The 12,961-nt window shown below is 49.7% G+C and overlaps 1 protein-coding gene across 1 annotated transcript in view; it reads left to right on the top strand.

Moving 5' to 3' along the window:
* Positions 1 to 7,070, top strand: part of SPSB4 (splA/ryanodine receptor domain and SOCS box containing 4) — a 76,981-nt gene extending 69,911 nt beyond the window's left edge. The window contains exon 3 of the mRNA XM_032408589.1: positions 5,636 to 7,070. Coding sequence (XP_032264480.1) covers positions 5,636 to 5,763 — 128 coding nt within the window. The 3' untranslated portion in view covers positions 5,764 to 7,070. The remainder of the gene's footprint in view (positions 1 to 5,635) is intronic.
* Positions 7,071 to 12,961: the final 5,891 nt, after the last annotated feature.

Genomic DNA, 12,961 nt, shown 5'->3' with positions numbered 1-12,961 from the left:
CATATTCCAAATGCTTTCTGGATGGGAGCTGAGGTCCCCGTTGACCATGACAGGGCCAGTTGGTACAGGGATGTCATATATTTTGGAAGTGAGTGGGTAATGATATATTTGTCCCTTGACGTAATTAACTAAGTGGAGTGACACCTGACAGATGTGGATGCAGAGGGCGGAGAAGCCAAGTCTTTGGGGAGGAGGTGACCCTTGGTGGGGGTCCTACAGAGGAGGCAGGTTTCTGGCAGGCGGTGCAGGGGAGGGTCTTCCAGCTGAAGGAGCAGCATGAGGGGAGGCCCAGAGGCATGCAGGCAATTCTCTGAGTCTTCCAGCACCAAAACCATAGTCTATGCATAAGCGATTAGCACAGCGTATGGTGCATATAGAGTGTGTGTGTGCTTATCCACATGCATGTCTTCTCATTTCTTTTCCTGAAAACAAACGGTACCCAGGTCTACTTGAGTTCAGATGTCAGGGCTGTCACTCAAACCTTCCCCCATCTGCTGACCATTGTCTAAAACTATTACAAAAGAATTTCACCTCCTGACCTTAAAATGTTGATCTTTTTTCAAAATATAAACGTAGGGATGGGAGTAGGGTATGGTGACTTGCGTCTTGGCATCTTCTGCCGCAGAGAGAGGAGACTGTCAAGGGGCCCAGGAAAGCTGCTTCAGCCACCAGTCCCTGGGTGAAATCTCTACATTTCCATCACAGACGTGGACTGTCTAAGCCAGATGATCTAACTTCCCCCATTTTATTGACAGCAAAACAGAGTCCCTGGGAAGTTCTGTGGCTTACTTGGGGTTGGTTGTACAGGAGGTTAGTGGTGGAGAATTGTGGAAAATTCAGGTCACTGTAGAACCTTGGAGATGATTGCCTTGGGATATTTTTAGCATGGAACCAGACATCCAGCCCCAGCTCCAATAAATCTTCATCAAGAGCAGAGAGTTGTTGTCAATTAGGATGATGTACCGAGCAATTTTTAGAACCACAATAAGTAAATTATTACTATTTTTAAAGGTACCTCTTGGGCCAGCGGCCTGAAATAAGACATACTGTGGAGAGAGTTCCTCTAAGGCAAGAGCATGTGGTGTCATACCATCATCACAACATGCAGATGGAGGTGTTGCTCTCCCCTACTTTACAGAGGAGGAAAATGTGGCTCCAAGAAGGTGAGCCAACTGTCTGGCCCACTGGGGGTGGGAGCAGAAGCAGGGACTCCACGCCAACCTCTTCTCCCTACTTTACCCCGTTGGGGCTGGGGGCGGGGAGAGATGCCTGGCTTGTGTTGGATCCACACCCCCCCAGCAGGGAGTAGGGGCCCTCCCAACCAGCCAGTGACTTTATTTTTCTTGACGTAAATGTGTTTTTGAAGTATAAATAGGCAGAAAGTATACAAATCTCAGGGGACTAAGCTTGATGGTTTTTACCAACTGAACACACTAGTTTAGCCAGAACTCAAAGAACAGAACAATGTCTGCCCCCCAGGAGCTTCCCCCTGCCCCCCCCCATCACCTCCTGCCCAATATCAGCACTGCCCTCACTTCATCATCCCAGCTCCAGAACCTTATAAATGAAGCCACGCAAGATGTAATTTTCTTTCGCTCACGATTATGTTTGTGATTCGTCCACGTGTTTGCATGTCATTGTGGGTCCTTCCTTCTCATGGCTGATTAGTGTCCCGCTATATGAAGAGACACAATTTATGTGTACAGTCCACTGTTGGTGGACCGCAGAACCATTGTTTCCAGATTGTGCTATTACAAATAACGCTTCTGTGAGTATGCGTGCACATGCATTTGGTACACCTGTGTGCACCCGAACTCAAACTGCAGGCCAGAGGTTCAGCTTTAGTTTCCCGGAGTGGTTGTGCCCGCTTGCATGCTCTCAGCATTATAAGAGTTCCCGTTGCTCCGCATCCTTGTCTGCACTTGCTAATGTCTTGTTTGCATTTTGGCCATTCGGGTTGGCACGTAGCAGAGTCACGTCATGGCGCTAACTTGCACTTCTCCGATGATTCATAAAGTTGAGCACTTTTTCATGGACTCATTGGCCATTTGGATATTCACTTCTGGGGAACAAGAATTCCTTTTTCATTTTTTAGTTGGCAAACATTTCCGAAAATGGCTCTTGTGCTGAAAGATCTCTTGTTTCTCTTGCCACCTGGTTGATCATTTCTAAGCCTCAGCTTGTGGCAGCTCGAAGAAAGGCTCTGAAGCCAAGGGGAGTCCGAAAGAGGAGTCGGAGGGCGGGCCCAGCTGACACGGGGCGTCTCCGGAGCTTGGGAAGTTTCACAGCCGCAGTGAGGACCTGCCCTGTGCGCTTTGGCACTGCTGTGCCTCTGTCAGTGTAAAGGGCCCTCAAGAAATGAGAAGAGACGATTTATATCACACTTAGAGCTAAAGACGTGCCCTGAACCCCATCCGCCCCCCCTTCTCGCTTCCTTTATAGAGTTGGGCTCTGGATTGATTTCCATGACTGCAGAGGAATGACCATAAACAGAGATCTTCCCTTCTCCCCAGCTCCTAACTAGGCAGGGAACACACAGGGAATTGGGTTTGCTGAAAAGGCTTGGCATTTTGGGCACTGAGGACGTACTGTGTGCCTAGAGCTTTAAAATATTTAAGAAAGCTCTCAAGCTCTGGCAGTGATTATCAGCTCAAAATTTTCCTGATGCCAAGTGCCAGCCCATCTCCCCTCACTCGGAGAAGGAACTGCTGCTGGCCTCCCAGACAGAGCCTACCTTGTTACCAGCCATCCCCAAGCTTATCCTCCCCAAGGGCAACCATGCAAATGCCCGGATGGAAAGGAGAGAGCTAGAAGTGGCGTATGGTGAACACCGACTATGTGCTGGTCACTGTGCTAAGTACGTTACACTTTCTAGCTCACTGACTCCTCACCACAAGCCTCTTGTCAATTAAAACCTGCCCTGTTCTCAGGGGATTTATAGGAGAGTGGGGAGCTAAGCCGGAAATGCTGCCAGGCAAGATTAATTTATTCCAATTGCTCAAAACCTCTGGAGAAGACACGGCCTGGATCAGAACATCAACTCGTTCATTTAATAGACAGTTTCTGGGCCATCCCCCTGTGATGGGTGCAGACTGAGGGCTGTGGGTCCTAAAAGGCAGGTGAGTCAGGGTCATGTCCTTTAAGAAGCTTATAGGCGCCTTGTACCCATTCATTGTTCAATGAATAGGATTGAAAATCCTTGCCACATCTGTCTAAGCAGAAGAAGAGCACACTTCTGCTCGGTACACCTTGTGCATGGCGCCCACCCGTGTCTTACCAACATGCCACGCGTGGGGACCAGTTCCTGGCTCGGGCCCTTCTCAGCTATGTGTCCTTGGGCAAGTGACTCACCCTCTTTGTGTTTCAGTTTCCTCCTCCTTAAAATGGGGCTAATAGTAATAATCATAATAATAATCCTACCCCAAAGGGTTGTTGTGATATGAGTTTGATACCTACATGCATGTGAGCAGCTACAAATAGCTTAGGACACCACCTGACCACATAATAAGTCTTTTTTTTTTAAGATCTTATTTATTTGAGAGAGAGACAGAGAGAGAGAGCACAAGCAGAGGGAGGGACAAGCAGACTCCTGGCTGATCGCAGAACCCGCCATGGGGCTGGATCCCAACACCCTGGGATCATGACCTGAGCCGAAGGCAGACGCTTAATTGATTGAGCCACCCAGGCGCCCCTATAATGAGTCTTCAATAAAGAGTAACTACAATTAACCTGAAACTAATGTAACACCGTGTGTCAGCAATACTCGAATACAAAATATATAAATAAAAATGTAACTACACTTAGATGAGGATTTGGGTTTGGGGGGTGTTCACAGAGGCATGATTTGGGGAACAATGCAAAGCCTGAATCAGAACCAGGTGGGGGACAGGGAGAAAGAAAGCTGGGTACAGGGGTGTAGCTGAAGGAGGGTGGGGGCACGTTAAGAGGGGTGTCAAGTGTTGGTCTAGGCATGGTGACTCTGTGACCATGTGCCCGGGGGTGAGTGATCTGTTTTCTGGGCCTGAAAAACAGGATGCCCAGTCCTCCCTGGCCAACGGTGGCCATCCTTGTGAGGATCACAAGAGGATACGGAGGGGAGAGTGTTTAAAGCCACCAATACTCTGTGCAGATATGGGCCCATGCAGCCTCACGTCAGGTGAAGGAGAGCTGGACGCACTCTGGTGTGAGCCTTCCAGGGCACCAGCCAAGTCCTGCCTTAGTTCTAATGGCTCTCCACATGAACTCTGCAGCTGTAGTAAATGAAAATTTCCATAAAACACACTCTAGACCACTTTCTCATCCCTTATGATATTATTCTTCTCACAGCTCTTGCATTAGTATTTGCTATTTACAGTTTGATTGCATCTTAGTACATTATAGAATGCTTTTAAACTATCACTTATTCTGTTATCAAAAAAAAAAAAGTGGGAAGATGCAGCTTCAGGCCTCTAGCATGTTCCTGTTGGCTTGGGGAAACTAGGCCTGTACAAGCCAGATGAGACAATGTAACCTCCACCATCTTCATTCTTGATCCAGCGGACCAGCACCACTCCTCTCTCTCTAGACCTCCCAGCCTGTCCTGTCTTACGCCTCTCTGCCTTTGCCTGTTCTCTTGGCCTAGAATACCCTCCTCCCTGACATCACATAAAACTCCTATTCACCCTTCAAAACCTCATTCAGTTATCCTCTTTGAAGCTTTCAAACGGTTCTTCCATAGGAACCACCCAGTTTCTGTCCCCTGTGCATTTAAGAATTATTGCATATATTATACTCTATTCGGATTATTCACCTGTTTTAATTTGGGTCCACGAGCCCTCCTCTACTTCCAGGGCTGCCTCTGGCCTTGGCTTTGTTATCTCTGTATCCCTGGGTCCAATCAGAGGGCCTGGAAGAGAGTAAGAGCTTAATCAACATGTCTGCAGTAAAACTAACTAAACTTGGTCCTACATCCAGAGGTTCTATGGCTTACGGATTTTAATTCCTGAATTTTTCTAGAACTGGATATTAGAAGAAAATGCATCCCTCTGCTGATCATCAAAAGACGCTACAGGAGAAGTGTGAGCATTCAAAGGAATTTCAAACAGCCTCCCTAAGCCTAACCTGTTTCTAGGAGGAAGCCCCGTGCAGATCCCCTCCTAGGTCAGAGACTTTCATTTTTATCACGACCTGCAACGAGAAGTATTTTTTCCATTGAGACACACTGAACACCCACATCAGAGACAGTTTTCATGCAATGATATTTACCCTTGCTATGGTCACTGCTCTTCATTTTCTTTCTTTCTTTCTTTCTTTCTTTCTTTCTTTCTTTCTTTCTTTTCTTCTCTCTCTCTCTCTCTTTCTTTCCTTCTTTCTTTCTCTCTCTCTCTCTCTCTCTTTCTTTCTTTCTTTCAATTGCTGGTCACAGTCCAATGAACTGATTTCACCACTCTTTAGTCTAACCAGTTGCTTCCCAGTTTGAAAAACACTGCTCTAAGCCCTCAGCTAATATAACCGGAGGCGGCTTCTCGGAGGAGGAGCCCCAGGCCCTGAAGGTCAGCTCTGAGGAGCAGGTGCACCAGTGGTGGGCAGAGGGTAGGCAGGGACGAGCAGGTGTGCAAGGCACCAGCAAGACTAACCCACTCCCCTCTCGTTGCAGCCGAGCCCCTGCCGCTGATGGACCTGTGCCGGAGATCCATCCGCTTGGCCCTGGGCCGCCAGCGCCTACAGGACATCAGCACCCTGCCCCTGCCTCAATCTCTCAAAAACTATTTGCAGTACCAGTGAGGCTGAGGAGCAGCAGTGGGTACCCGCACACAGCAGGGCCTGGCTTTTCATGGTCACGCAGTACCTTCAGGAAGGGGTGCTCCTCCTCAACCCAGAGCGCCAGGACACTCAGTTCTTTGAAAGGACCAGGACGCGTTCCCAACTCGGAAAACGCAATGTCTCTTGCCAACAGTACTTGCTGCCTTGGAGGCGGCCCTTCTACGTCGGGCACCTCCTTGGAAGCTGTGAAGAGCCGGGAGCCCGCGCCCAGCAGAGATCCTGCCCGCCGACCAAGACCCAGCGGCCCCCTGTATTGATCAGAGAGCCTGTCTTCTTATTCAAGAGAATGAATAAAACATTTGGGCAGGAGACTTTTCTATTGCGTGCCCTGGTGCAAAGAGGACCAGGGGAAAATTGGCCAGCTCGGGGAGAAATTGCCTCTGAATAATGAATGACGAAAGTAGCTTGATGCGGGTGCCCCTCTGGGCCCCCACCCCTTGACACTTTAGGACTATGTGCCCCTTTGCAAGACTATTACCCAGGGATGCCCAACTGCAGAATTGGCACATGGACAAAGCCGTGTTTTGACACCTTCCTGCTTACCTCTTCAAACATTGTTTACTTACCCCTTCACCGCCCTTTCTGTCCCGTCCCCCCCCCCCCCAACCGCTGGCCCACAGTTCTCTGGCTACTCCAGGCACCTCTATTCAGGGAAGCTGAGTCTGACTAATTCACCCCAGGGACAGAGTGTATCCTTACTATTATTATTATTATCTTGAGTCACGCTGCATTTTAAAAGAGGAATGTGGTGAGAGGGCAGTACTTAGTCCAAAGGTGCTAATGGGGGAATTTGGGGCATTGTGCCACCCAAGTGGATGATGATGTCCTCAGGCTGGGGAGCCTTCCTGGGGTGCTGGGGGTCTCTAGGCAACCGCCCATCCTGGAGGTGCCTAGCTGCCACAAAGCTTTATTTGAGCGAATTATTTTTTCACTTTAGGAGACATGTACGAGTTTGTTTCTGTTTCCAGTGTGTGTGTGATGTGCTGTTTATTTATCAGCTTAGGGCCGCAGGGGCAGCCCTGTCACTGGCAGGGTGGCCGTGGACAGCAGCTTCTCCGCCCGCTCCGAGCCCGGTCCCCTCCTGGAGATGCCGCTGCCGCCGCCGCCATTGAGCATCTCTCATGTGTTTCTGAAGCTTGCTGCCCAGACCCATTTTTAACTGGAAATTGTCACAGCAGTGGGGTTCCAGAGCCCCAGATGGCACTGCCTCCCCCCACTTCAATGTGAATTTGACTGATGAATGAGGAGTGTTTCTAATAAAGTTTATCGTTCAGCCCTTCAGCTGCTTAAATGTTCTGTGGGGAGGGGTGGGCGGGGGCCTTGGGCCAGCCTGGCTGGTGTGTCCCCAGACCCTCAGGAGGCAAGAACGCGAACCCCTCCCCAGGCTCTTCTCGCCTCTTCTGTCTTGCTGTTCCCACTTGAGCCCGAACCCGAGGTCATTTTACAAAGGTGAACGTGCCTGGGTCCTGCGTCCACACCAGCTAGTCATGGTGGCAGAAAACCAGGTTGAACTCCTGATGCCTGGGTGGGGGTGTCCTCAGGGTGGCTCTGCAGGGGGCACAGCGTCCAGCAGGGTGAACCCTATGGGATAATCATTGCGAACCGGACCCAAAGGTGGAGCCGGATGTGACTTTGGAAGTGCATGTCATCATCAAGGAGTAGTGCCAGTTGCTGAAGGGTGACCATGCAGCCTAGGCAGCCTTGGGTCAGCAAGCAAGTCAGGTTAAGGTCTGGGCGAGGACTGGCACAACATTCACGCAGCAGGAAGGTCACCAACATGCACCGTGCCAATCTCTGAGGACCCAGGGCTCAGGCAGATCTGTCCCTCCAAGGCGACGTTTACGGATGTTACAGACGAACAAAGTGAGAGGGAGATCATGAAGGTGGTGTGGGAAATAGGGTCTGAGTGTAAGGCTTCCTGGAGGAGGAGGCACTCTTCATCTCTACTTTTTAAGCAAAGACGACCTTGGTAAGGACGGACCAAAAGCATTAGACATGCTAAACCTACCACCAGGGGCAGCATTCTTTCCTCGCTCTAATCTCAGGGCTGGAGGCTGGGCTCAGCTTTGGAGTCAGGAGGCCTGGGTTTGTCACTTACATGTTGCGACCTTGGGTACATCACTTCCTTCTCTACACAGTGCAGGGGCTGGACCAGGTGACCAGTGGACGAGGACACTCCCCAACTCCTAGGGTCCCAGTTTCAGCACCAGCTTTCCAGCTTAAAGGCATCTGTCTTGTCCAAACCTTGCTTATGCAATTTCCTTCACGCCAGCAATGCTCTCCCCGTCCTCACTTTACCTTCTCCAGGACTGGCTTAGGTGGACCATCCTCCGAGAAGCCCTTCCCTAGCCCTCCCCCCGCCAACCTCTGCCTGCTCTGGGAGTCCACTCCTCAGCTCCCAGGCTTGAGTATGCCTCTCAACCAAGCGCTTGGGCTAGAGCCCCTCTCTGCCCCTGCGGGCTGTGAGTCTTGGCATGGTAGAGCCTGGGCCTGCTGTTTCCACACAGCCCTGGCGCAGACACATGGCTTCAGCAAAGACCAGTGAGATGGAGGTGTGTGCGGAAGTGCCCCCTTGTAGCTGGGATGTCCATGGAACCTGTGAGGAAAGTCCCGGGGGGAGGGGAGGAATTCCTGTTAGAGCCACACCCTGGCCAGGAGGCCTCTCGGACCTCAGGCCCTTTCACTCCCTTAGCCATTCCGTAGATATTGGGGCACTGGGGTGCGCCCCGCCCTGCCAGAACACGAAGGAGGGGGTGCGGTCCCGCGCTGCTGGAGCTCACATTCTAAGGGGAGACGGGTAGCACGAAGCAACCCCACAGAATGGTGTCAGAGGGAAGAAAGGAGCCAGGCAGGGCGGGAGGGCAGGGAGTGGAAGGCGCCCAGGACTGAGGGCGATCAAGGAAAACCAGGGCAGAGATGCAGAGCTGTGAACAAGTGAGAGGGAGCCATGCACAGGAAAGGGGGGGTTCTGGGGTGAGGGGGGCACTTTCTGCTGTCCCATCCTTCTCAAGGCAGGAGCTTCTGTGTCCGGGTGAGCTGGGCTGAGGTCAGGAGCCGCTGTAGCTGCCCAGCTGAGTCCGCCTGTGTACGCGCCCCATGTCCCTGGGCTCCCGGTGTATTAGTACTGCGTGCGCGCACACACGCGCACACGCACACACACGCGCACGCGCGCTCCCCGGCGCGGGCCCCTCCCCGCAGGCAGCCTGGGAGCCTCAGGACCTTCCCCAGAGCCAGTGCCCATGACACCCCAGCCCCCAGCCCCCTCTCATCGCCGCACGTTCTCTGAGGCTTGGCCTTTCCATGACCCGTTTCTGGCCGAGGCACTTGCTGAGACAGTCCCGCTAACCACTTTCTAACTGTCGGCGACTAGAGCACACGGGGGGCACAGTCCATCAGAGAGCCGAGCCCTGCTGAGCCCCCTGGCTCACGCTGTCCCCCACCTACCATTGCCACTTTCTGGACAAAAGCCACCCTCTTTCCCCTGTTTCCCCCTCAGACCCTCATGCCAGCCGCTGGCCTCTTTAGGGGCCATCTTTCATAAGAAACAAAGGTTTCCTCACCTCACGATGCGGCAGCCCAAGTGGCGGCAGGTGACAAGGAACACAGTGGTGGTTGATTTGTGCCAGGACGGCCGTGCCTGCTCCCAGCGGCGGCCTCGAGCAGGAGACCCGTCTGCGCGGCCCCGGACCGACAGGAGACCACACAGCGTCTCGCCCGGCCCCGGCAAAGAGCGCGAATCTCCACTGTTAGTCCCAAACGCAAGGAGTTGGTCCGCTTTTCCCTCCAGTTCTGGGGGGCTAGGTCGTTTTGTCAGACATCTGTCATCCCACTTAATGTGTGCGTTTAAATAAAATTGAACCCAACTCAGAAAAATCAGGCAATTAAACAGAAAATCCAGATTTCTGACCTCTCTTGAAAAATAGAGAGATGAGGAAAGACCAGGCCCACATTCCTCTATGGTGATGTTGGCTGAAGCTGAGCAGTGACAGCCTCTTGAGAGGAGGTCTCTGTTCTGTGACCCAGCCCTAGGTCCACCCTTCCCACAGCACAACATCGCGACCTCTCACTGCCAACCTCCCTCTTGGGTGTCACTGTCTGGTTCTGGGTCAAGGCTTCCACATCACCACTCTGGACTATTACAATAACACAATCTCATACACAGGCACACTCAACCAAGGGCGGCTTCAGGAGGCGAGTCTGCTAGTTCTAGACTTGACTTGAAGTGTCTCACAGCCCCAGCCACTGATATCCAAGGAGGTCACAGACACCCAGGATCTCTGCCCAGATGCCAGGGACAGCATGTATGTCCCTGATTAGATGATGAACTCCCAGAGGACAAGGACAAGAATTCTTGGGTCCTCTTTTTAAGGAGCTGCATGATAGGACTAGGCAAGCTTGGATGTGCATTAGAATCCCCTGAGGAACTTTGTAAAAAGTCCCAGTGCCCAGGTCCTTCCACAGACCAATTAAATCAGGACTTCTGGCGTGGGGTCTGGGCCTTGGTAGTTTTTAAAACTCTCCAGGTGATTCTAATATGCAGCCAGGTTAACCCCCCCCCATCCCCCACCCTTAAAGAGGTGCTTAATTAAGTTGTCTCGGGGCAGGTATGGTTGACATTAGTGAGAACCTATATCATAGAACTGAGAAAGCTGTCCCAGCCCACCCAGAATTCTCAGGGCAGGGAAGATTTTGAAGGGCACTTGTCACCATGTGATTTGAGTCCAAAGCCAGGGAGTACTTCCCAACTCTCTTTCTTCCTTCAGCGATGTTGAGTTGGTTGCTCTCCAGAACCAGGGTGGAGGGACTATTCACTTTGCCCGGATGGCGCACAATTTTTGACTAATTCATTCCAGCCCCACCCATCTGCAACCTGTGGGGCCCATGGTGTGTGGAGAATTTCCCGGAGAGGATCATCATGCTCAATCAAAATAACCATAGAATAATAAATACAGAGTGACTAAGAGTGGCTTGGTCTTGAACTTGCTGTTTCATTAGAAGAACTGAGATGGTGAGACCCGGCTATAAGAATGCTTTGCTTCCTGGTATTGCCAAACCTTGCTTCCTTAAGCGAAATGACACATTTGGCCAAAATAATGATGCCCTCCACTTCTTTGATGGGTCTTGGGAGTAAATAAGCCAGTGACAAGCTTGGTGGCAGTGTCCCCACCTGCTTGAGATGACAGACATGAAAGGTTGCCCACTCTCACCACTTCTATGTAACATTATATTGGAAATCCTAGGCAGTTCAATAAGACAAGAACAAAAAATTAAAAGGTATAAAAATTAAGGAAGGGAAGGGAAGAAATAACATCATCATTATTTGCAGATGACATCATTGTATACATAGAAACAAATCTATAGAAAATTGTAAAAATTAATAAGGGAATTTAGAAAGATCACTGGATACAAAGTCAGTATTTTTTTAAATTACATGTTTTCATATTAACAGCTATTAGAAAATGAAATTTAAAACAGTGCCACTTATAGTAACAAAAATAGGAAAATCGAATGAAAGATGTACAGGGCCTCCACACTGAAAACCACAAAGCATTTTCAAGAGACACTGAAGGAGACCTAAATAAATGGAGAGATATACCATGTCAATCAGAAGATGAAATATTATTGGGGTGCCCGGGTGGCTCAGTTGGCTAAACATTGGACTCTTGATTTGGACTCAGGTCATGATCTCAGGGTCATGAGATCGAGCCCGGCGTCAGGCTCCACGCTCAGTGTGGAGCCTGCTTGGGATTCTCTCTCTCCCTCTGCCCCTCCCTGCCCAAAATTTTTTTTAAAAAGAAGATGCAATATTGTTAATATGTTATTCTGCCCAAAATTATCTAGAGTCAATGCAATAACATTAAAAATTCTGAGTTTGTTGTGGCAATTGACAAGATTCTAAATTCATCTGGAAATGCAAAGGACCTAAAATAGCTATAATGGTCTTAAAAAAGAAAAGCGAAATAGGAGGACTTATGTTACCAGATACTGAGAGTTGCTATAAAGATACAATAATTAAGATGGTTTGCTGGTTGTGTAAGGATGAACAAAGAGATCAGTGACAAGAATACAGTTCAGAAACAGACCCACACTTGCATGGTCAATGATTGTGTCACTGAAATTCAGTGGAGGAAAGATGGTCTCTTCAATAAGTGGTGCTGGGAAGACATGAACAGACATTTTTCCAAAGAAGACATCCAAATGGCCAACAGACACATGAAAAAGTGCTCAACATCACTCGGCATCAGGGAAATCCAAATCAAAACCTCAATGAGATACCACCTCACACCAGTCAGAATGGCTAAAATGAACAAGTCAGGAAACGACAGATGTTGGCCAGGATGCGGAGAAAGGGGAACCCTCCTACACTGTTGGTGGGAATGCAAGGTGGCGCAACCACTCTGGAAAACAGTATGGAGGTTCCTCAAAAGTTAAAAATAGAGCTACCCTACGACCCAGCAATTGCGCTACTGGGTATTTACCCAAAGGATACAAACATAGTGATCCGAAGGGGCACGTGCACCCCAAAGTTTATAGCAGCAATGCCCACAATAGCCAAACTATGGAAAGAGCCAAGATGTCCATCAACAGATGAATGGATAAAGAAGATGTAGTATATATATACAATGGAATATTATGCAGTCATCAAAAAAACCCATGAAATCTTGCATTTGCAACGACGTGGATGGAACTAGAGGGTATTATGCTAAGCGTAATAAGTCAATCAGAGAGAGACATGTGTCATATGATCTCACTGATATGAGGAATTCTTAATCTCAGGAAACAAACTGAGGGTTGCTGGAGTGGTGGGGGGTGGGAGGGATGGGGTGGCTGGGTGATGGACATGGGGGAGGGTATGTGCTATGGTGAGCTCTGTGAATTGTGTAATACTGTTGAATCACAGACCTGTACCTCTGAAACAAATAGTACATTATATGTTAAAAAAAAAAAAAAAAAGAGGATAGTAGGAAGGGAAAAATGAAGGGGGGGAAATCGGAGGGGGAGACGAACCATGAGAGACTATGGACTCTGAGAAACAAACTGAGGATTCTAGAGGGGAGGGGACTGGGGGGATGTGTTAGCCTGGTGATGGGTATTAAAGAGGGCACGTATTGAATGGAGCATTAGGTGTTATATGCAAACAATGAATCATGGAACCCTA

Source organism: Phoca vitulina, unplaced genomic scaffold, assembly GCF_004348235.1.
Source record: "Phoca vitulina isolate PV1807 unplaced genomic scaffold, GSC_HSeal_1.0 scaffold10, whole genome shotgun sequence".
Lineage (NCBI taxonomy): Eukaryota > Metazoa > Chordata > Mammalia > Carnivora > Phocidae > Phoca > Phoca vitulina.
Note: the sequence above shows the minus strand (reverse complement) of the source record. Positions and strands in the feature narration are given on the sequence as shown.